Here is a 22252-nt window from a genome sequence, read left to right on the forward strand (position 1 = left end):
AATGTCTTACATAAACGCATAAGGAGATCAAACCCTGTTTTCTGCTTAGGGTGACACCATTATTTGCGCAGATCATTCTGACCTTTTTACACCAGCACACTTGAGATACACAATGAGAATATATAACCTTTAATTCCACCTCAAAATGGGCTGGGCATTATGGAAAAGAGTGGCAAATTCCGTAATGAGAATCATCCATCCGTCCATCTTCTATACTTGGTTACTACTGCACTCAGGGTAGAGGGGATATTGCAAACAAGCTATACTCACAGGAGGGTCTCCAACCAACTTCATGTGATTGAAGTCCATCACAAGGATTTGTGACAAATGTGTCTGTACTTCTTGAAACAAAAAGAAAGAAAGTAACATGGGATGCCAGTGTGGTATGCAGGAGACAGAGGGAGACAGACAAGGTGTCACATAGCAAGTTGTATTTTGAGAGAAGAAAAACCTGATAGACAATGTGTCAGTGACTGTACCTTCTTCACTGTCAAACCAGGACAACAGTGTTTAGACCTGACAATCATTAGACTCTCAGATAAAAATGAGAAAGAAAGAGATGTATCTTCATTTATTCCCTGTACTGGTACCGCTAAAGTCAGTTGTCCACATGAAAAACAAGGAGTGATGAAAACAAAGTAAATGAAAAATACTCTGGGTTTTTAAGCCACATTCAATAAAAGGAATTAAAATTGTGTGTTTGATTTTCTATTCAAATAATCTAAGAATTATTGTATTTTGCAGAAACTATAAGAACTTGTGTCCCAAACATAAAAATTGCACATTACTTTCCCCACAGAAACAGATTGTTTTGGTTTTAGTTATTCTCTACAAAACAAGCTGGAGAGGAGCAAGAACTAGTTTAAGAACTGGACAGATTCAAAAAAAAAAAAAAAAAACTTCCTTCATGTGCTGTGACTTCTGAAATCATCTCGCACCTTTTTCAGATGAATGTCTTTGTATTGAGGTAATGCTATCTGTTCTCTTAGAAATCATATACCTATATTCCATATTCAATATATGTGCCCATCTGTTTGTTTTTATTATCTCATTTCATTATCATTTTTTTCCTTCTTTCGAATTAGGCCATTCCTAGACCAATAGCCAACACATGGCTAATAAAATCTAATAAAGCGGTGACCTAAATATCATTTCAGTGCCCATAACTCAACTGTTGATCTTGGAGAGACAAGTAATGGCCATCACGTTTTAATGGAACATAGACACGTATCATATACTCTACACACTCTAGTTGGGCCTCATCATATGTGTCTTAATAACTACATAATTTCTGGTTTTACTGGTCAACACGCCGTGTGTTGTGGGTACAACTGAAACTTGCGGATATGCGCGTCTTATCGTATCATGTCACAAGCCAATACAGGAAGTACCTGACGTCCACTGCCGACACGCTGGACAAAAGCCATGAAAATACGAGCAATTTAGCGAAAGAGCAGCGTCCCTGACCCGATCGAGACGACTTTAGAAATTGATGGTGTCAGACCCGACGAGAAGGCGAATGTTACCGAGATGGAAAGGGCCATCAGAATTGTCGTTTTGTCGCTGCTTCTCTCGGCATCGCAGGTAAGTTGATCGCAGAAATTTAACTGTGTTTAGGGCATTAGCAAATCGGCGATGTAGCCCACAGCTAGCTCAACTTACCAGTGAAAAGACAGTGTCATACAGTTAAGTAATACGTCGTGTGTCAGTGTCAGCGTTTGTCCAAGCTTAAGTTCTTTTAAGTTCTGAAAAATAAACGAACGCTGTTTTCAACGTTTTGAACGACAACGCGATACTGCTGCTGCTAACTCGTAGCTGGTAGCGTTAGCCGCAGAGAGATGTAGTACATTAGCAGGAGTCGACTCAACGGGTTAAATAGAGACAACAGAAGACGGTAGACTACTTTAACTTTTTTTCTTTCTTTTTTTTATTTTATTTATAAAAACATTTTATTTTTGTGACCACAACTGTAACATAACTTCTACAATGTAGGTCGAGGGGGCGGGGAATCTAGCTTGGCTGGTTTATACCCCAGAAACGTTACAAGTTTCGGTTTTGATATCAAGTTAAACGCATCACTACACGCCTGAATTTATTTTGGCCACATTTGGATATTAAAAAAAAAAAAAAAATGCCTTGCCTACTTTGCCTAAATGTTTCGGTGCTTCCCACCATTTGGCAACATCATAAGAGGAAGTGTCACCAGCGCAACATAGGCGGTCATACTTGTATGGAGAGCATACAAGTGGGAGTGGGGTTTTGATGTGCGAGTTGTGGATATTGACGACAATAAACCGCTGTCAATATTTAACCTTCGGGTTTGCAGCTTTACAGCGGACTTTTGCCTTCACTGATGATAACACTATTAGTTGTCTTTGTCTTTTGAAATGATAAAAGACGTCATTTTATAATGCACCAGTTTCCCTATGTGCTTTTCCGATGTGTCTATGTTGACTCACAGGTCTAGAAATCAGACATTTGCACTCCCATAAAAGCCTCTTGTAGCTCTCTCAAGTCTTTAACAGCACCCTCACAACTGCCTCCCCTTCCAAATCTTCCAAATACGTTTGGTGCAATATCATCAGGTTTAGGAGGACTCTGAAGCATTTTGTGGAAGGCTGTAAACTGCTTTGAGTGATGTGATAATTTTTCAGGATGCAATGCTGATTTAATGATGAATGGAATGAAGAAGAATGCAGACCTGAATATTGGTTACAACATACAGATAGTTTAGTCTATATTTTGGAATCAATGCTGTTGACTTCAGTAACAGAGTTGACACTTATTATTATTATTATTATTATTATTATAATTATTATTATTATTATTATTATTATTATTATTATTATTATTATTTAAATAAAGCATTGGTAAAGGGATTTTTGGAAACACTAAGCTCTTTATTCTCAAACAAATTTCATTTTATTCCCAACAGATAAACTGCCAAGAAGCAGTCCTGCACATTACTAATGAACATGTGGTCAAGGACTACTGTATTGTGTTTAATCACTCCTGGACACCCCTGTCACAGACTCTTCAGGAGGCTGTAAGTTTTTGCTTTATTTTTCTTTAAAGTATAGTCAGATCTTTTTTTAAATGTATTATTATTATTATTATTATTATTGTTAGTAGTAGTAGTAGTAGTAGTAGTAGTAGTAGTATTTCAGTTCTGTTTAATCACTTCTTGCCTTTACCTTTCCAGTTACAGTATCCCTTGGTGAACTACACCTCTACCTTACTGTGTGGCCCTGAGGGGGTCACTGCAGATGTAAAGGGAAAAGCACTGGTTGTGATGAGGGGACAGTGTGATTTCAGCCAGAAAGCGACGATTGCACAGAACCTTGGCGCTTCGGCTCTGCTCATTGCCAGCAACACAACATTGGTAGGACACATTATTTTGTTATTAGTCAGTTGATCATATCAATAGTATCAAGATACATAAATGGTTCAGGAGAAAACAGAAATTGGTATTACTTGTTCCTGAATATTTTTTGGTAGTTTTATTCAAAATATACTTCTATTTAAAAAAAAAAATTCTGCCTTTTTATCTTGTTTAACAATGCGCAGTGAAAAAAACTGACTTCAGTTATATGCGCAAAAAAAAAAAAAAATCTTAATGGCAACTTGTAATGTGTTTTGTTTTGTTTGTTTGTGTGTTTTTAAGATCACTCCATCAGCAAATGACTCCGAGTATCAAAAGGTCCATATTCCTCTGGCTCTCATGAGGTACAGGGACTTCCTTGAAGCACACAAGGTCAGATCATAACCACGTCCATCTTCACACTATTTCATTGCTCATCAAATATTTAAGCTTTGTGTTTTTCCTCAGGAGCTTGGTGAAGACATGCAGGTGAAACTTTACTCTCCACCTCACCCAAAGATCGATCCGAGCATTGCTGTCATGCTGCTGATCGCCGTGTTCACGGTCGTCTTGGGTGGCTTCTGGAGTGGGGAATGTGAGAGGTAAGGCCACTGAGCTGTATTGATGTGTAAAATATTAAAAGGTTTGTTTTTATTGCCTACTTTTGAATGTATTGCACAGTTGTACTGGTCAAGGTTTAAGCTTTCCCATGAGAATCCACCAGTTTGAGTCAAATTGTTGTCTGTCTGTGGCAGAGAGCGACTCAACCACGCAGAGAGGAGCGACGGTGGAGACGGCAGAGCAGACAGTGGAGACGTCTTCCTCTACTCCCCCCTCAAAGTCGTTATCTTTGTTGCACTAATGTGTGGCATGCTGGTCCTCATGTACTTTTTCTACCACATCCTTGGTGAGTGGAATTTGTAACGGGCGCGCGGCCGGTGAGCAGTCGTAGTATCCACTGGTTTGATGACGTGTATCTTTTGTTCTGTTCAAACAGTTTACTTCATTATTGTCATATTCTGCCTGGCGTCGGCCTCTGCGTTGTTCAGCTGTTTTGATGCGGTGTTGGAAAAAGTTGGTTGCGGAACAATCAGGTGTGTACCGTCCTTTTAAAAACACCCATGTGTATCCAAGCAGTAACAAGTAATGTTGACCAAGTAGATATCTGGCACTCCTAGTAACTCACTATGAATAGCTCAGCTAGGGTGAATATGACCCAGTGTTCTACTCCTCTTGCTGGTTCCCCCTAATGGTATACTTTACTTCTCCTGTGGAAATAAGACTTCGTGGTCAGTGTGGGAGGATGTGAAACAGAGCTCTCTGTGTGACTTCCCTTAGGCAACATATCGTCTGGCTCTGAATCACGTCCTGGCAGACAAGCTTCAGTCCCTCCAATCCTCGCTTTATTTCAATATCTGTGTCTTTTTCCTAGGTTCTCTGTCCGAACGTATACCTTCTCGGTGCGCTCTATCATATTGACTGCTATTTGCATCACCATTTCTGTGATCTGGGGAGTCTACCGAAATGACGACAGGTACACATACAAGGGACACAAACACACATAATTCACAGCAAGCCAGCAGTTTTTGTGTCGGCCTCAGAACTGTGTGCAGGCAGCTGTGAGCTGCAGGTGTTTGTTCCTTTTTCATGACCTTGTACACACACTGCACATAAACACTGAAGTTGTGCTTCAGACATTCAAAACCATTTACGTTTTATATTTGGCACCTATGTGCCATTATTATTATTATTATTATTATTATTATTATCATTATCATTATCATTATTATTATTATTATTATTATTATTATTATTATTTTTTTTTTTTTATTATTTTTTTTTTTAGTAGTAGTAAGAAGAATTTAATAAGAGTACTACTAAGAATAATAATGACTTGGATTTATATCACATGTCACAGTCATTACAAATCTATATAGCAAAACATTGGTCAGTGTGTGAGATACAATGGCTTCTAGTAGTAAGATGACTTAATCAACATTAATTAGGAACTAAACTGTAAACATGCTTTTTTTTGAAAACAAATCTACATAGTTTTGCTTGCTCTCACAGGTGGATCTGGATCTTGCAGGACCTCCTTGGCATCGCTTTCTGCCTTAACTTTATGAAGACCATTTCACTGTCCAACTTTAAGGTAGTGGTGGTAGAGTCGCGCTTGCCTAAAAGTTTTTTTTTTTTTTCTCTGTTGAGAGCCACTTCGTCTTCCCCTCTTTTTTTTGTCTCCTGGTTGTGTTTTGAAAACTGGACAATGTTTCTTCTCACAGTTTACTCTGCGGATCTAACTATTTACTTTTCATATCATCCCACAGATCTGTGTTATTCTGCTGAGTCTGCTCCTCTTATATGATGTCTTCTTTGTTTTCATCACTCCTTTCTTCACTAAGGTATGAGGAAATGTATTTAATTGTGTGTGTTTGGACTACAGGTCTTTCCACATTCTACACTTTTTGAATGAACTCTTGATTTCCATGAAACCGGATGTCTTAGGCTCTACATAGTTAATTTAAAGAGTCATGAAAGATCATTTTAAAGCATCGTTTGCAACCAAAAAACACCAGATATCAAACGTGATGGAGCAGTAGATGTAGTTTCAGCTCTTGGTTTGCAGTCTGACAAGTTATGTGTTCAGTTTCTCATATTATTTTCTTTTTGGTTAAATAGGTTCTATTAGTCCATGTGTGCATGATTTCTCACCAATTACTGCCATTTCTCCTGTCAATAGAATGGAGTTAGCATTATGGTTCAAGTTGCCCTCGGCCCTGATGCTTCTGGAGAAAGTGTAAGACACACTGCATTAACATCTTGCTCTAAAAAGACACCAAAATAAGTCCACATTTTTACTTTTGTATGCAAACACTTGTGGAGTGCTTCTTTTTTGATGATGTGTTGGTTTATGGTGGACTCTTATCATAGATGCAAGGTAACATGGTGGAGGTTCCTGCAGAGCCCCAGCCTCCCTCTGAGAAAGTAAGAAGATTTGATTTATTAATCTGTTCTTCATTTTATTACCACTCATTCTTGCTTGTCTTAAAAATTTTCATGAAGATGTTAAGAGGTGCTGACGAGAGCCTGACGTGTACTTTTTTTCCACGTATTTGGACAAATACGTGGACCCTTATTAGAAAGGGGGGAAATGAAGAAGTGCAACTTAGTTTTGTGGCTGTGTCAGAATGCAGGCAAAACCCACTTCTATTCCTGTGTATTTTGGTATTATTTTATTTATATGTAAAATAATAATAATAATAATAATAATAATAATAATAATAATGGTCATTCTACTCCCCAGTTTAGAGGAACTTTGTCTCCAGTATTTTCCATGCACACCGTTTTGATTATGTACGGACAAAATAATGTCTTGCAAAAGTGGAGGAACTGGATTTTTAAACATCCTCAGTTTTGTCTTCAGTTTTTCATACATTCGCATGATATACATGTTCTAACTTTTTCTTCAGCTGCCGGTCGTAATGCGAGTTCCTCGGTTTGCTGCCTGGGCTCAGAACCTGTGTGGGGTGCAGTTCTCCATTCTGGGCTATGGAGATATCATTGTTCCAGGTGAGAAGTTTTAGATCTGTCTGTCTGTCTGTCTGTCTGTCGGAATGTTGTAAGAGTCCCACCACTTCCTTTTTAAGGATAGGCTTGTTCCTATTTACGGACCATACTTTAGTTTTGCTTTTAAAATCAAGACTGGTGTGCCACTACGGTTTCTGTGATTATGGATCACCGAGGCATTAAAATTGTTGAGCTTGATTATGTAGAGTCTAACATACCTTTCACTTCCTCAATGTTTTTGCAGGTCTCCTGGTGGCCTACTGCAGCAGATTTGATGTTTGGATTAACAGCAGAAGGAAGATCTACTTTGTCAGCTGCTGCATAGGTACTGATGAACAGAAATGTTAAACCGGTTATGTTACAAATTAAAGGGATGGTATGCCTATGGATCCCACCCACCTAAAGCGCCTGCAGCAACTGAGTGTGCACCACGAAAAATATTTGTCAAAAATATGCAGCTGTTCTAGTTAGTCAATTGGAGCAGATGAAATCGTTCAGGCAGGAAGTAAATAATTGGAAAACACAGTGGATCTGGTTGATTTTCATAATAATGTGCTGTATTTTTTTTTTTTTTTTAATTGAGCTGTATTCTACTGTGAAACGTCAAAGTGACATATGGTCTTCAACACTGTTCAGTTCAGCTGTTAAATCATAAGGCACATTTCACTTAAAATCTTAAACTTAGAATGAATAAAATATGGGTACACTTTAAATACCTGCATTTTGCATGATGGTGATTTGACACCTGAACGACAGTTCACTATACTAGTGGGAGCACTTGTGTTTATTCAATTGACGCAGGTGCTGACACGTGTCTCTCTTTCTCTCAAGCCTATGTTTTGGGGTTGCTGGTGACGTTTGCCGTGATGCTGCTGTCAGGGATGGGCCAACCTGCCTTACTCTACTTGGTTCCCTTCACTCTCATCACCTCTGCCGTGGTGGCAGGGAGCAGGCGAGAGATGAGGCAGTTCTGGACAGGAACCCCGTACGAGGTGAGAGGACAACCAAATAGCTTTTATCGCTGCAGGAATGCAGTTGCTCCAACAAAAGAAACTATAACATTTGTTGCATGTACACATGTTTGTGTGGGGGTCTAAGTAAGAGATAAATAAATAGTAGGGAGGAGATTTAATTCTGACCTGGCTTCATCCTCACCAGGTTTTGGACTCATCCAGGGAACCTTTGCTGTCAGGTGTGCCTCCCTCCAAACCAGATCCCTTGCTTGCCATTTTAAATTGTTGCTTACTGTTGTGCCTTAACTCTTGCTAACTGCTTACATTTGTCCATCCTCTTCTTATTTTGTCATTTTAACCCTTCGCTTCCAGGGTCAGTATAGTATTCAAGCATTCAATGGATAACGTTTTACACCTTTCAAAAGTATTTAGCGAACTGGCCAGACAGAAGAGCGCAAAGCGGCCACTAGGTGTCTCTAGTTGACTGGAAATAATCGCCCTAGCGGCTTTATAGCCTCGATACGTAGCAGTTGCACTTGATACAGCCATGGCCCTGGAATGGCAACAATTTCATTTCTTTATTTCTGCAATGCATTTTATTTGATTTTATTATTTTTTTTTTTCATATCCATCCTCTGCAACGAATGGGAGTTTAATGGTTTCACTTCATCTTTCACACAGTCAGCAACACAGCAAAGATTGCCTCAGTGTTATTGCTCTCAGTTTGCCTGTGAGAGCAGTGGCATGTCGTGTTTTTTATCATTTATATTGTTTTATTTTATTTTTTTCAGAATGTGCCTCTTTTTTTCTCCTGCGTACCCTGTAGCACTTGCAAATGTGAATGTGTTTTATGCTGCCTTTTATCAATAGCAGTGTCTATATGAATGTCTAACATCTTGGTTTTTTTTTTCTTTTGTCCTTTAGAGGGAAGAACTGACAATCTAGAAGGAGAAAAATGCTGACTTACATTGTTGAAAATGAAACCAACTGCTGGATGCTTAACATAGTAATTTTATATTTGCTAAGCAAGGAAACACATGGTACTGATTAACAGATTTTTAAAAGCGGTGTGGATACTCATGTAAGAGGCTAGCTAATTGACAGGCAGTTGAATATTGTGTATGTAAGTTTGTTTGTTTTTTAAATTGATCGGAAGGCTTGTTAGTGCCTGGACGTTTGTGTTCAAATAACTGTATTGACTTTGCCTTTGTTGATTGCATACATCAGAGTAAGAGAAGCACTTTATAATATTTAGCTTGACAATTGTCTCATCAGGGTTCGGTTGGGGGGTGGGGATTGAATTACCTGTAGCCACAATATTGATACATTTTTGATAACTGTTTTGGGTTTTCTGTGTAAGATGTTTGTATAATGTGATTTCTTTCATTGCCTTCTATTAAAGTGAACATCTTCTATTTTTATGTGCAATCCTTTGCTTGTTACAATGCACAGAGATCTGCTCAATAGCTATCATTGGTCCGTAATAGTTATCGGAATCGCCACTCTAGTCATAACTACACATACAACGATTTTTGATCTGATAATATGACATATAAACATTCATTGATCGTCATTGATTATGCACATCGGGATGCATTTTGATATATATGAAAAGCAGATTCATGAACAAGACTAAACCCAACCGTATTTAGACTTTGATTCATATCTTTATACTCCATAACGGCGCGTTAACTAAAAGAAAAAATAAAATGTTTTTACTTTCCCGACGTTATATTCGACTTTTCCCATATTCTTTCATCAGCGATGTCTAAATACTCCGCCGCAAGCCGCCGACGTCAGTCAGGCTAAAAATGACCGCGCCAAGAAACGACCGAGCTTTGCCGTAATTACTGTTTTGCTGCCTTGTTTGTGTTGATTAGGAAGTCAAACATGTGGCCACTGGCCCCTCCTCGGCCATGTGACTGCTACCCGGCTGAGCCAGCCGGCGCTCGTCACGCAGCGTCAGTTCGGAGTCGCACAATTATGAAAAGGCAATCTCTCGCTGGAACTACAGCCGATTTCTGCAACGTCCGACTGGGTCCTTTCCTTCCTAGGCTAACCGAGAGCACCGCCGATAGATGGCTAAAAGCCACGACGCAGCTCTTCCTGACTTTCAACGGTGAAGAGAATGGTAGGTGTATACCGGGTGTCCAGCAGCAGCCGCTTTCTCACCTGGCTCTTTTATACAGTTGACAAATTGCAGCCGAGGCTCGTCGTGACTGGATCGGGGGAGATTTTTTGAGCGGCACGCTGCCTTGACGGGCACCGCGGCTCCCACCGCGGGCATTTTTGTGTCCGAGTTTTCTCACTTAGCTGCTCGTACCGGTGAGATGGAAAAAAATAAGCCGGACACGTTGAGTAAGATGCGGACCCGTTGACACATTGTCCAGGGGACAAAACGCTCGATTTGCGCACGGCCGTCACGTTAGCGAGCAAGCGAAGTAGCTAGCTGGCTAGGAAAGAGCTAAATGCTAAGTAGTAGCTTAGCCTCGGCTATTGCCTCCGTTGGCTGGCGGCATCAGTGAGTTTATGACTTTGAGACAACACACACAAGACGTTTGTTGAATGGACAGTACTATAAATGCTGGAACCCAAAAGAAAGAAGTCCGATTCCAGCTGTTGACACTTGTCCCGAAACGTCTCCGCCAGCTGTCTCAGAGGTCGGATGAGACTCATTGCCTTTTGCAAGATAAAGTCAATGCGAACCTTGAATGGGTGTCAAGAAACGCTGAGTTCAAACTTAACGCTTTTAGCACCGAGTCGGGTACATTTGTATGACGACGAAATACCTTGTCGGAACCGTTGTGTTGCACACTTGCCTAAAAGGTGTTTGGAGTGACTTAAACGCAAGGCCCTCGGCAGGTATCGACTGAAACAGTGTTTGAGTTTGGACTGAGGCAAGGTTTCTCGTTTGTCTCAAAATGTCCTTGCTTATTGTTGTTTCGTTTCTGTACATGGTGGATAGAAAAAGAAGAACGTGGCCACAGCTGTTGAGTCACTTCAAGGTGAGTGGTGCAATACTTGCAGACTTCAAATCTTGTCACTGCTCCGATGCCAACTGTGCAAATACAAGTTCGGATGAAGTGAAATGATCTGGTGCTTTTAAAGCCCCCATTGATAACATTCTGAGGGGTCTGTTGGATGGAATGCAATAAAAAAAAAAATAAAGATAATGTACTCGTTCTGTTTCACATGAGAAATGAAAGCCATGTTTTCATTTTCTAATAATAACAGCTTATACCTGCATACAGCGGGTCCACTTGTAAGAAAGTAGCTAAACAAAATCACTGCATCAAACAGGAGTTGATAGAGACTTTGTTTGCAATACGCTTTTATGACTACCACTTGCAACTGGATTTTACACACTTTAAGATTCCATTTAAATTTTGCTCAGCACCATAGAAAACAGGATTTATCCGTGTTTAGTTTTTCTTTTAGCTGTTGAGTGATCATTACATGGGTCTCTGCTGTAATCTAATCCTATTTGTTTGTCTGGATATTCTGGTGAATACCTCCCTGCAATAGTTCCTTAGTTTGCAGAATCCCGGTACCTGTGTCTCGCCTCGGTGCACATTTGACTTATTCCCACAGTGTAAGTGTCACATGCACCTGCTTACATCCCTCCTTGATGTCTGCTCCTGGCTGCTCCGAGTACTTGGTCCGTTTGATTTATAGCGGCAGGCACTAATAGAGCTGCGTTAGTGCAAGTCACGGTCTGTTATGTAATCATGGAAGGCAGGACTGGTCATCAGTTTTGGCTTTGCTGCTCTGTGACTTGGCAGAAAAGGACTTTGCTAACATTTCTGTGGCACTCCAGAATAGATTGTCACACCACTTGTGTATGTTAAGGCAGGGAGCGTTTTGTTTCAGCCTACTGACTGCCTCTGCTTCAGCCGTCTTATCTCATCTATTCGCATCACACTCTTGAGCCATTTGAAGATGACTGATAACAACCGTTTCCCAGTAGCTCTGGACTTTTCAAGAAAACATGGTCGCAGCCTTTGTTTGTTGACTTTTGTGAATGGAGCGCTCCCCCGCTGTAGTTGTTCATCCAAACGAATCCCCCTCCTCACTGCTTCCCCTCACTCGCTGAGGAGTTTCCCCTCCAGGGGAAGGAAGAAGCAGCCTTGCGTGTGCTGCAAAGATCAGCCGATGAAATACCATTATTGTGTTACGTTGCTACCCTTTACTTCAGGGCTGCACCGATTCTGGATAGAATGTGAATCACGATTCTCTCAGAATTTTTTTTTTATTTTTTTTCAAAATGAAAGTTTATTGCTGTTATCTGATGCAAAAGGAAATGTAACAAAAATATATAAATTGCGCTTGATGCAAGACTGGCACATTAGCTTTGGAAGCTGTGCTGTAACTGAGACGCTATTTGCATGTGTTGTTATTTTAACTTTCGTCGTCGTCTTTGAATCTGAAAAACTTTCCGACCAAAGAACCTTTTTCCGATACGAGCACAGAATCGCTGTTTTTTTTTTCCTGCTCCCTCCACGATCAGTTGGGTTGACACCTTTTCTCTCACGCTGTTGATGAGCTCCATCGAAAGGTGCTGTTCTATGGTTCTGCGTACGCACAGATGCCACATTGCCTAGATGTGGCACGAGGTTTGGAAGGTTTAGGTTCATTTTAAGCAGCAGTTGCAAAATTTGGCAAGGTAGCATAAATCAACGGAACACCGGCGCCTCTCGCATGCTGTAGCAGTTTTGTTTTTTCTGCCTACATTTCACTGTTCTACGTCACATGGTATATCGGTTCGTTGTCATTTGTTGAGTGAGAAAGTACGAGTGCTTGTTTTCATGGAGACAATGTCCCAAATGTAAAAGCGGCAGAATCGTCCTCATGCTGGAATGAGATGGCTTAGACAAAAGACTCAAGACCCAGGTTTTAATACTATGAACCCGTGCTGCCCTACTGTACTACTGAAGCTGTTATAAAAGAGAATTAGACAACAGTAGAGTCTGTTCAATTGTACACAACTTTCCTGAAGGTTTTCAGCGGCTCATACGTCTGTTATTGCCGCATATGGAGAGTGTGGCTGTCACATGCTTAACATTTTGAGATTACACTACTGTTGGGTGCTAAGTCAGCGGGGTGTCATCCATGCTGCGCACTCTCTCACAGTGATGTCCGGGGGGTACGAGTGGGAGAAACGGAGCGCTGTCACGCTTGGGTCTCATGACTTCATTGTGCGCGGCTTGACAAGAATTTTATCTGAGGGCTGTACTCTTTCCCAGTGGTAAATATTTGTTTAATGGTCTTGTCTTCCTCTAGACTAATGGAAGGTGTGGCGTCCGATTCTAACGGCTCCGTCAGTTTTAGAGTGATCATTGTGAGTGGAACCGTATTTGAGATAAGACTTGTTTGGCTGCATCATATCCGGTATTTTCACATTGGCCTGGAGTCTCTGACTAACTAACTCTTTGAACCTTCTCTCCTTGACAAAGTTGGGGTTTGAGATGTGCTATGACTTGCCAGCTTTACAGTTAAGCTGTTATCAGATAGCATTCAGTATTTTTTTTCCATGTGCGCCACTCCCAATTTAGACAGGACATGGTGTTTTCCATGTGCGCTACTGGCAGACTATGGCACAATGAGCCTGGAGCCAGTTGCCAGGCGACCGGCACAGACGCCAGGAAGCGGTTTTCCATCTTTTCTTTCCTGGCCCGGAACAGATCCAAGATATTTCATGTGACGTCGGATGATGGGACGTTGATGAAAGTTCATCAAGTATAGTCCATGACGGTAACATTTCATTTAAAGCTTACTAACAAACTGAGAATGGTCATCCTAAGTTATATCACAGATTCCCTCCTATTGGCCATGAGGAGGTTCAACCTCATCACGTTTGAGATGCACGGTGCCACTCCTACTGCAGTGCTGCACATTGCTGGCCATAGTTTTTATTTGTCTAAAGTAATTGACCTCTTCAGATGAACCCATCAATTAAAAAGTTAGTTGTGCCGCTCGGAATGTGTTTTTGATGTTGCACTATTAGAAGAGTCAAAGAACTTTTCGAAAGCGTGAGCATTTCTACCCAAACTGCATGTTTCTTTGTTTTTTCAGAGATGTACCTTTCAGAATTTTGTTTGCATTTGCAACACATAGAGGAAGTGAATGAGTAGTAAACGGGAACAGAGAAAGCGGGGAAAAAAAACGTTGGCTCAGTGGCATCACCAAATAAATCACCCATTACTGAACCCCGGGGATGATAATCTACAACAAAATGAAACTTCAACAAAGATAACATGATGGTCTTGGATTGTAGTTATGTGAGATTTGGCATATGCATTGTTGGAACTAAAATGGTGCCTAGTTTCTGCTTCGCAAACATACCGAGAGGGGTACCTGGCGTCCTTCCTTCCTGCTCTGCTGTTTGCCTATTCAAACCCAGTGAGTTTGGAATTAACGACATCGGAGCACACCAAACTCTCACTGTTGGAAGACTGTGAAACGAGCCGGTCCCTTTTCTTCTCGTTGCTTCTTTTGCAGTCCTCATCATTTTCGACTCACCTCCGGGGGGTTGGCAGTGGTGCGGTATACATCAGCCGCTCCTTCTCTACGATGTGGCTTGATGTGGGGAAGCCGCTGAGGGGAATTAAGGTTGTGCCATGGCGGAACTCGGGGCAGAAGCCTTTGTTCACTGTACCGTGGAGGATGCCCCACTTCCGAGTCCGTGCTTATTACTGCAGCCCTGAACCGCTGTGCCTATTCTAAGCGCATTTAGCATCGGATCCACGTCTATATGGGTAGCATGCATAGATTTTTTTCCCTACCCCCTGCACACACATGCTCATTTCTGTTTTATTTTTATGCTCAACAGCCTTCATTTGCAACATTTGCCATCGTTGTTTTGGACGTCAGAATTCAAGTAGCTTTCCCCCCCTGAACGTCTCGTTCTCGCTACGGAGTGGCTCGCCGTGGTTGACCGAGCTGCCGTAGTTGTGTTAGGTCAATTTCAATTTCAATATATATAGGATCGCCCCTTGAGATGCAGCACCTCCTTTCCTAGGAGGTCCCACATGCGAATAACACAAAGACATACATTACAAAGACACTCAAAACACACTGCTCTCCAACCCCCCCCCCCCCCCCCCCACACACACACACACACAGACACACACACACCCCACCACATCACATTATATCACAGGCTCAGTTTACAGTACGTATATGCACACATGCCAATCATAAATACACACATAGCAATACAAATATGCATCACAATTAAACATCCGGGGCAACAGAAAGCAACTTGGCTTTTAAGAACAATAAATAAATCCAATGATTAAAGCAAGAAATGATATAAAAAACAAGAACAGCTTCTTCTTCTTAAATGATCAAATAAATTTGCTCTAAAGGTAAAAAAAAAAAAAAAAAAAAAAAAAAAAAAAAAAAAAAAGAGGTGATGGACTTTAAAATGGATGGTAAATTGGTCCAATCAGATGGGCCTTTGAACTTGAATGACCTGCGACCTATTTCTTTATGGATTTTTGGGACTATGAAAATGTATTGGCCATATGTCCAAGAGAATATGGGGATGTTTGTTGTATCCGGAACTGTTCTAAGTATGGTGGAACAATGGAATGAATACATTTAAAAAGAAACACCAACAAATCTGAATCCTCCTCGCGAGGGCTTTGGTTTTTGTCTCCATTTTTACGGGAGGCTCCAAACAGACGGCTAAGTGGATGTTGGCGGAGCCTTTTCCAAGGCTGTTTTCCTGATGTCCCCAGCTTCTCAAGCAGGGGAGCAGCTTTGGCCCAGCCAGATGTTATGTTTCCCCGCATTACGTCAGGCAGGGCCAGGGGGTGATGGCTTGCCCGGCCGCTTCACTTCCATTATGGAGAGGGAGGGAGGGAGGTCGCAAGGAAGGAAGAGCTCTGCTGGCAAGGTTTCTGATTTCACTCTGTGTGTGAGTGTGCGAGACACACATTTGCAAGATAATGTAACCGAAAGATAAGGGTTCAGCATGGCAGTCAGTTTATGTTGCTGCATTCACACACACATTCAACTCGATGAACTCTGGTTGGCACAACTCTCTCTCTCTTGCTTTCACTCTTTCTCACATGCACACACACACACACACACACACACACACACACACACGCACGCAGCATCCTACTTTGTGGGTGGGTGTACACAGAGAAATGGAAAGGTGGTGGGTTTCCGACAGGAACAATCACACAACCTGGAACTCCGAGAAAGGAGCCAGAAAGGAAGAGGGAGTGATGGAGGAAATGGGAATGTGTGTGTGTGTCCACACGAGCACACACACCCGTGTGTGCATGTTGGTCGGGCCTCTGAAAAAGCCCAGACCTTTTGTTGCCTTACATTCTCTTGCGCCATGGTTACAGGTTAGCAGGAACACAGCGAGCCTGGTTAATCTGCCTCACTCACACACTTTGCCGGATTCTTTTCTGTTGACAAACATTCTCCCACAATGCATCGCTGACACCTTCCCCCCAGTGGCAGGGCGTGTCCTCGGCTAGCAGATCATTTTACACCGACGCAGATCATGTTCACCATCCCAGTCAATAAGCTGCGACAAATAATTCACATTAAAACCTAAAGGAGAAGCGCACGATACTGTTAGCTAGTGGAACTTTCTAAACCAGGGAAGTGAACAAAAGCATCTTTGAAATGTCGTCATGTCCCGAGAGGCACAAGTGTTGGTTCTTATCTCCTCTCATATCGCGTTTCCTTTAATGCAAAATGTTTTTTTTATTTATTTATTATATTTAACCTTTATTCACCTAGGCAAGAAATTAAGAACTGGTTCTTAATTACAAGAGCAGCCTGAACAAGGAGCAAAGTCTCTTTGAGGGGTGGTTTTGTTCAAATGCAAACAAAAACAAAATAGTTCCATGTGATCTGTGATCGATGCAAGTGCAAGATTCTTAACATTCTTGTAATACCCGTGCCTGCACAGTTATTTTTTTTTTAAATCACCTTCTCAGATACAGTCACTTTTTTTTTTTTTTGTTTATGTTTTTTTTTTTTTTTTTTTTTTTTGTCTTACCGTCTAAATAGGTGCTTTTCACAGTTTCACTAAATGGAAGGGTTTGCCCCTGACTGCAGCTAACCAGGGGTTTCAGCCAAAAATATGAATCCGCGTTCACGTGGGTAATAATTGCCTTCACTGAAGGTAACAATTCACTGCCACATAAAACACCACACTTATCAGCTCATCAGACATCACAGGCTTAAACACAGGCATTTGCGTCTCGGCAAAGTAGGGATTTGAACTGGGCCACGGCGGAGCGTAGAGGAACAGGCGGCAGCACGAGAGCGACGGCGGTGAGAAAATCGTGTGTGTGTGTGTGTGTGTGTGTGTGTGTGTGTGTGTGTGTGTGTGTGTGTGTGTGTGTGTGTGTGTGTGTGTGTGTGTGTGTGTGTGTGTGTGTGTGTGTGTGTCATAAGAAAATATTCCTTCAAATATGCAAACACGGACTCACTGATGTATTTTGTCGCTTGATGTCACACTAAAATCTTTGCAGCGTCTAATACAGCGTTTCTCACCTGGTGGGTCGCAACTCAAAAGTGGGTTGCAAAGCTGTTTTGAATGGGTCGCAGCTTCGTGGGCAGTTCCCATTTTTAATTTCTTGGAAAAGGGGACTCAAATATCAATACCAATCTAGAGAGAAAAGGATGGGCATTTGTTTTGCAGGACACACAGTTGAATTCAATAATTTCACAAATTATTTTTTACCAGGCATGACAGGAAGTGGGCTAGCGTTTTTTATCTTTGTGGAATCAAGTTGGGTCTTGACTTCATGATCAAGTAAAAAACAACGAAGTGGGACCTGGGACTCCACCAGTTGAGAACCACAGGCCTAATGAACAGTTACTAAAAATTTGAACTCATGTTGTTGAATGTCACTGCTGCTGCATGCGGTTGGGCTCGCGAGTCTGCCGCTCCCTCAGCGAAGCTCCGGAGTGGCTCCAGAGGTTTTTTGTGTGCGCGCGGCGGCCGCATGATTCACAGTCAGTGGTGTGTCTTTAGCAGACAGGCAGGTATATATCACGGAGGCCTCTGGCCGTCCTCTAATCCGCTCCCACACCCCCCGCCTCCACCTCCCTCGGACTCTTCCCCCTTTCCAGCTTCATTATAATACCTAGTTGCTCTCAGACACATTCATCTGGCCCCTGAGCGTCTTCTCACACATTAACAGCGCTCGCTGTCCCCAGGCTCCTCCTGCCTCTCGGGCTGATCGCTCAGCTTTTAAACCAGCGCTTTCGGATGCGCCGTCGCTCGCTAGACTTTAACGTGTGGAAATCATCTTTCGGGAGGCACAGCGAGCCACCACCACCACCGTCGCCGCCGCCGCCGCCACTCGATATTTTTTTTTGTTTGTTTTTTGTGTTACCTCCCCCCCCCCCTGCTGCTGCTCAGTCAAGGCTGTGGTGACTGTGGTTTGTCCAGGAGATGCATGAAGGAGCCTTGGTATGTTCCTGTACAAAGCCCTTAAACACAGAGATGAAGAGGAGGACGTCCAGGTACTGGCTCGGTGACCTCGGTCGAACTGTGGCGCCACACGCACGTTGAGATGTTTCTCTTTGGGAAGAGAGAGCCGTCAGAAATGACGAATTAGCTGAATGGAAGAAAATCACTCAGTAATTGATGGCCGGTTTGTGGAGGGAAAGCAGGCAGTTTTGTTTTTCATCCATAATCTTGCTTGTTTTCTTTTCTGTTTTAGTTGTGAAATGTGCCTGTTTCGGTTTTTTAACAACTCTTAAAAATAGTATTCTTAAAAATACATTTTTAACATTTTTGTTTTATCTTTTTTTATTACACTCCAAGGAAACGGTAGTAATTGTGGACCATTTTTGTTTTGTTTTGTTTTGTTTTTTAACCTAAGTAGAGAGAACGGAGCCAAACCGGAGTTAAATTCCCTGTTTGGCAGGCATAAATTTGGACAATAAAGCTGATTCCGATTCTGAATGGAAAAAAACAGATGCTTACGGGAGCACCAATGGTAATTCTGGTTCACAGCATTTCTCTTGCTGGTTGTGCTCCAAGCGGTCCTGCTCGTCTCGAGTCTCAGGACCTGCTGGAACGCCTCGCGTGATGCAGGTGATTGTTTGTGGAGTTTACATCGACCGCTTTGCAAGTTCTCCTTTTGTGTTTGGGCGGCCGTAATGCTGCTAATCGCTCACGAGTCCCTGCGAGCTGCAGCGGGGGAACAATAAGGCACACAGCTTTAATTGAAAATTCCAGCGGCATAAATCCGTGGCGTTGGGAGAACAGTGATGGAGGACCAAGGTGCAGGTTTCTTCTGCAGGTCAAGGAGACTCGAACCAGCCTTCCATGTTGTGTTTTTTTCTTCTTTTTTTTTTTTGATTTCGACTTAGTCTTTTGGTCTGCAACTTAAGATGTTGACTTCATGTCCTTATCTGTTGCATTTACTGTCTCAGAGATGCTGTCAAAATAGGCAGTGGATAGAAAGTTGGCAGCGTGGGTGGCATCACCTGCAGACTGCATGGAGGATTGTCTTACATTTCCTCAGAGAGGAAGAGAAAAAAACCCTTTGCTCTGCAACTTTAGCAAATAAAATCTCAACATGTGAAAGGTGTTAATGCAACTGTGAGGTGTTTTTAGCCGCCGCCCCCTGCTCTCTGTTTTCAACTGCTCCTCTCTTTGTTTCGCAGTCCCAGAAACCCTGGATAGAAAGCACTTTCAACAAGAGGGAATGTGTATACATACTTCCAGTGTCAAAGGACCCCCACAGGTATGTGCTCAGACTTCCTGCAGTGTGCCCTAGCACTGATTGTCATGGAAACGGTGTAATTGCATGGTGTGCGTGTAACAGTAGGCCCGATCCCTAACCACCACTCTGCAACAAGTAAATGAGTCTGTTTCTACATACTTTTAATGTTTATGTCTGTCGCTGTGATTACAGTGCTAAGTGACTTGTGAACCTGCGCATCTTTTTCTCTTTTTTTTTTTTTTGTCACCGTTAATCTGCAGCACTGATGGGTTTGGAGTCACTCTGCAACATCTGAGTCTTTGCCTCGACTGATCAATAATGTTCTCTTTTATGAAAATGGAATGAAGGAGAACTTTTAATTTTATGAACAGACGTCTTTCCCCTAAATGCATCATAATTGCTCTGCTGCCGGTTGGAATCTCACATGGCGGTGTTAAAATTTGGGGGGGGAAGACGTCGTCTGAACTTGACCCTTCATTCTGTTCTCGATGAATATCACTCTCAGTGAACGGCTCTGGAGCTGAAGGTTCACGCGGTTATTTTTTTTTCTCGAAAGAAGGTCAAGCTAACGATCTTCCAGAAAAGATTTTGGCTTTTCTACATGAGGCAGCTTCCAACCTCTAAATGTGTTTTCTTTCTCTTTATTTGTTTTTTGTTGCTGCCCTCCTTCCTCTGTGCAGACAAACTCACTGCCATGCAGGTTTTCCACCTGCGATGTTTTCTTTATCATCAAATATTTCCTAGTGGCGTTTGTCCTTTAACTCTAGTACGTGACGCAACTCAAACGTAAGCCGGATGCGCTAGTGAGCACGGCTCGCTTAACCCTGGACCCAAGACCCATATAGAGCCCCTCTTGTATGTTTCGCACTGCCTCAATGGTTAAAGACCAATCTGAAAGGTTTACATGGTGAGCTGAAAGATAACTTCAGTGATGTCAAAAGTCGCCAAGAACTTTTTGGTCTCGGCGGAAGACGTTAGGCTTTCTGTTATTAGCAAATGTTCTGCACCTCTCTGATTAAATTTAAACTTGAACCAATTATTTACACGGTTGCTGTGCTGATTCTTCTCCAGATGCCTTCCAGGATGCCAAATCTGCCAACAGCTCGTCCGGTAAGTTTTTCATTGGAAACTTTACCATGTAAAAGTGCTGATGGCAAAACGGCTTCATCAGAAAAGCCTTTTCTGTCACACCACTGCCATTCCAACTCCGATATGTGGTTATTGTATCAACACCGTAGCCAGTTGGACTAAGTAGAGACCCCTAGTGACCAGGAGGTATAAATGTTGTACAATGTCTAAAAACACCTTTTGAAATGTAATGTCGAGCTTATGCATTTTTTCACTCGGGTTCAATATGGAGCCAAACCGTAATGATCATGAAGTAGTTTCATATGGTTTTCATGGGAATTATTTTGCTACCGGAGGCGTGCAGTAAATGAACGAAAGCAAACAAGGTGCTGTGCTCGTCAGGTGCTGCTGCGGGCGGCTGGTGCGGCAGCATGTTGGCTTCACGGCCAGCTTGGCCACCAAGTACTCGGACGTGAAGTTGGGTGAGAACCCCAGCCTGTCGTCTGCGGTGGCCGAGGAGTGGTCGGTGGAGAAACACACAGAAGCGAGCCCTTGTGACGCCTATGGCGTCATCAACTTCCAGGGAGGGTCGCATTCGTACAGAGCCAAGGTAGGAGATCAGTGCACTCCTGGCGGAGAAGCATGCAGTATGTATGCACAGGAGCTGAATGAGCTTCATTGTGTACTCATAAGGTATAAATTATTATCACCGTTTTTATTTTATAACAGACACATGGATGTTAAGCACATCTAAAAATAGTCATTACATCGGAAAATAGTTGTTTCTGGTGTAATAGTAAAACGCTAATAAAAATTTGAATGGAAAGTACATTAAACATACTGTGGAGGAAGAAAATTGTAAAATATGTAACTTGAAAGTAGCTTTCAACAGACTGGTGCGTGCTAACGAGTGCTCAGACGTCTGAAACGAACTCTGCGTTGCACGTTGCAGTATCTGCGTTTGTCCTACGACTCGCGGCCGGAGAGCATCCTGCGCCTGATGCTGAAGGAATGGCAGATGGAGCTTCCCAAAATCCTCATCTCTGTCCACGGAGGAGTCCAGAACTTTGAGTTGCACCCGCGCATCAAGCAGGTGGTGGGCAAGGGCCTGGTCAAAGCTGCCGTCACCACGGGCGCCTGGATCCTCACTGGAGGGGTCAACACAGGTGGGCACGTCGATTCAGCCGGAGTGTATGGCTGGTAGAGTCATCGTGTGTATATCAAACCGTTCATAACATGTGAATGTCTTGTGTTTTATCATTTGTCCTTCTCTTTGCGCTTGGTTTTTTTTGCTGCAATTAGCAAATTTCCCCACCGTGGGATTATTATAGTTGTTCTATTCTATTCTATATTATATAAAACAGGCCTCCTCTCCTTTTTCTCAAGGGTCCATTTTGTTAACCGCAGGACCAAAGTGGCACAATTGTCATCGATAACTGCAGATAATTGGCTTTTAAGCCCCCCCCCCCCCCCCCCTCTCTCATAAACAAATGCTCAATTGCGCTGACATCATGCGCAGGCCTTGACACGCACAAAGCCGCATCATCAGGGCGATGATGCGCTGATTTTGCAGAAGTCATAATACC

The 22252-nt window shown here is 42.4% G+C and overlaps 2 protein-coding genes across 6 annotated transcripts in view; both read left to right on the plus strand.

Moving 5' to 3' along the window:
- Positions 1-1364: 1364 nt before the first annotated feature.
- sppl2a (signal peptide peptidase like 2A) lies at positions 1365-9296 on the plus strand. 2 transcript variants are annotated; one of them, XM_076051067.1, is made up of 17 exons: positions 1366-1584; positions 2936-3046; positions 3203-3382; positions 3665-3754; positions 3830-3963; positions 4117-4268; positions 4359-4455; positions 4794-4895; positions 5432-5513; positions 5689-5763; positions 6102-6158; positions 6293-6346; positions 6832-6931; positions 7173-7253; positions 7760-7920; positions 8087-8120; positions 8806-9296. In XM_076051067.1, exons 1-17 carry the CDS (start codon positions 1531-1533, stop codon positions 8841-8843), a joined length of 1602 nt encoding a protein of 533 aa, XP_075907182.1. In that variant the 5' UTR covers positions 1366-1530; the 3' UTR covers positions 8844-9296. The 2 variants fall into 2 exon arrangements, with proteins under 2 accessions (XP_075907188.1, XP_075907182.1); XM_076051073.1 differs by lacking the exon at positions 8087-8120 and having other exon boundaries at positions 1365-1584.
- Positions 9297-9819: 523 nt separating this feature from the next.
- The window catches only part of trpm7 (transient receptor potential cation channel, subfamily M, member 7), a 38891-nt gene continuing 26458 nt past the window's right edge, over positions 9820-22252 (plus strand). The window contains exons 1-5 of one of the 4 annotated variants that reach the window (XM_076051103.1): positions 9820-10012; positions 19540-19619; positions 20670-20708; positions 21069-21276; positions 21619-21832. In XM_076051103.1, the coding sequence (XP_075907218.1) occupies positions 10010-10012; positions 19540-19619; positions 20670-20708; positions 21069-21276; positions 21619-21832 (544 nt within the window). In that variant the 5' untranslated portion in view covers positions 9820-10009. Of the gene's footprint in view, positions 10013-18242; positions 18388-18943; positions 18965-19539; positions 19620-20669; positions 20709-21068; positions 21277-21618; positions 21833-22252 lie in introns of those variants that run through there. The other 3 variants (XM_076051113.1, XM_076051085.1, XM_076051093.1) reach the window with 3 other exon arrangements.

This window comes from Nelusetta ayraudi, unplaced genomic scaffold (genome assembly GCF_046127955.1).
Source record: "Nelusetta ayraudi isolate G7.1 ecotype Tasmania unplaced genomic scaffold, CSIRO-AGI_Nayr_v1 ptg000005l, whole genome shotgun sequence".
Lineage (NCBI taxonomy): Eukaryota > Metazoa > Chordata > Actinopteri > Tetraodontiformes > Monacanthidae > Nelusetta > Nelusetta ayraudi.

Excerpts from the sequence above, each read along its gene's own strand:
- sppl2a (XM_076051067.1), top strand. The coding sequence starts at position 1,531 with ATGGAAAGGGCCATCAGAATTGTCGTTTTGTCGCTGCTTCTCTCGGCA. Across the intron at positions 4,896-5,431 it reads GTCTACCGAAATGACGACAG|GTGGATCTGGATCTTGCAGG; the intron begins GTACACATACAA and ends TTGCTCTCACAG. Across the intron at positions 8,121-8,805 it reads CAGGGAACCTTTGCTGTCAG|AGGGAAGAACTGACAATCTA; the intron begins GTGTGCCTCCCT and ends TTTGTCCTTTAG.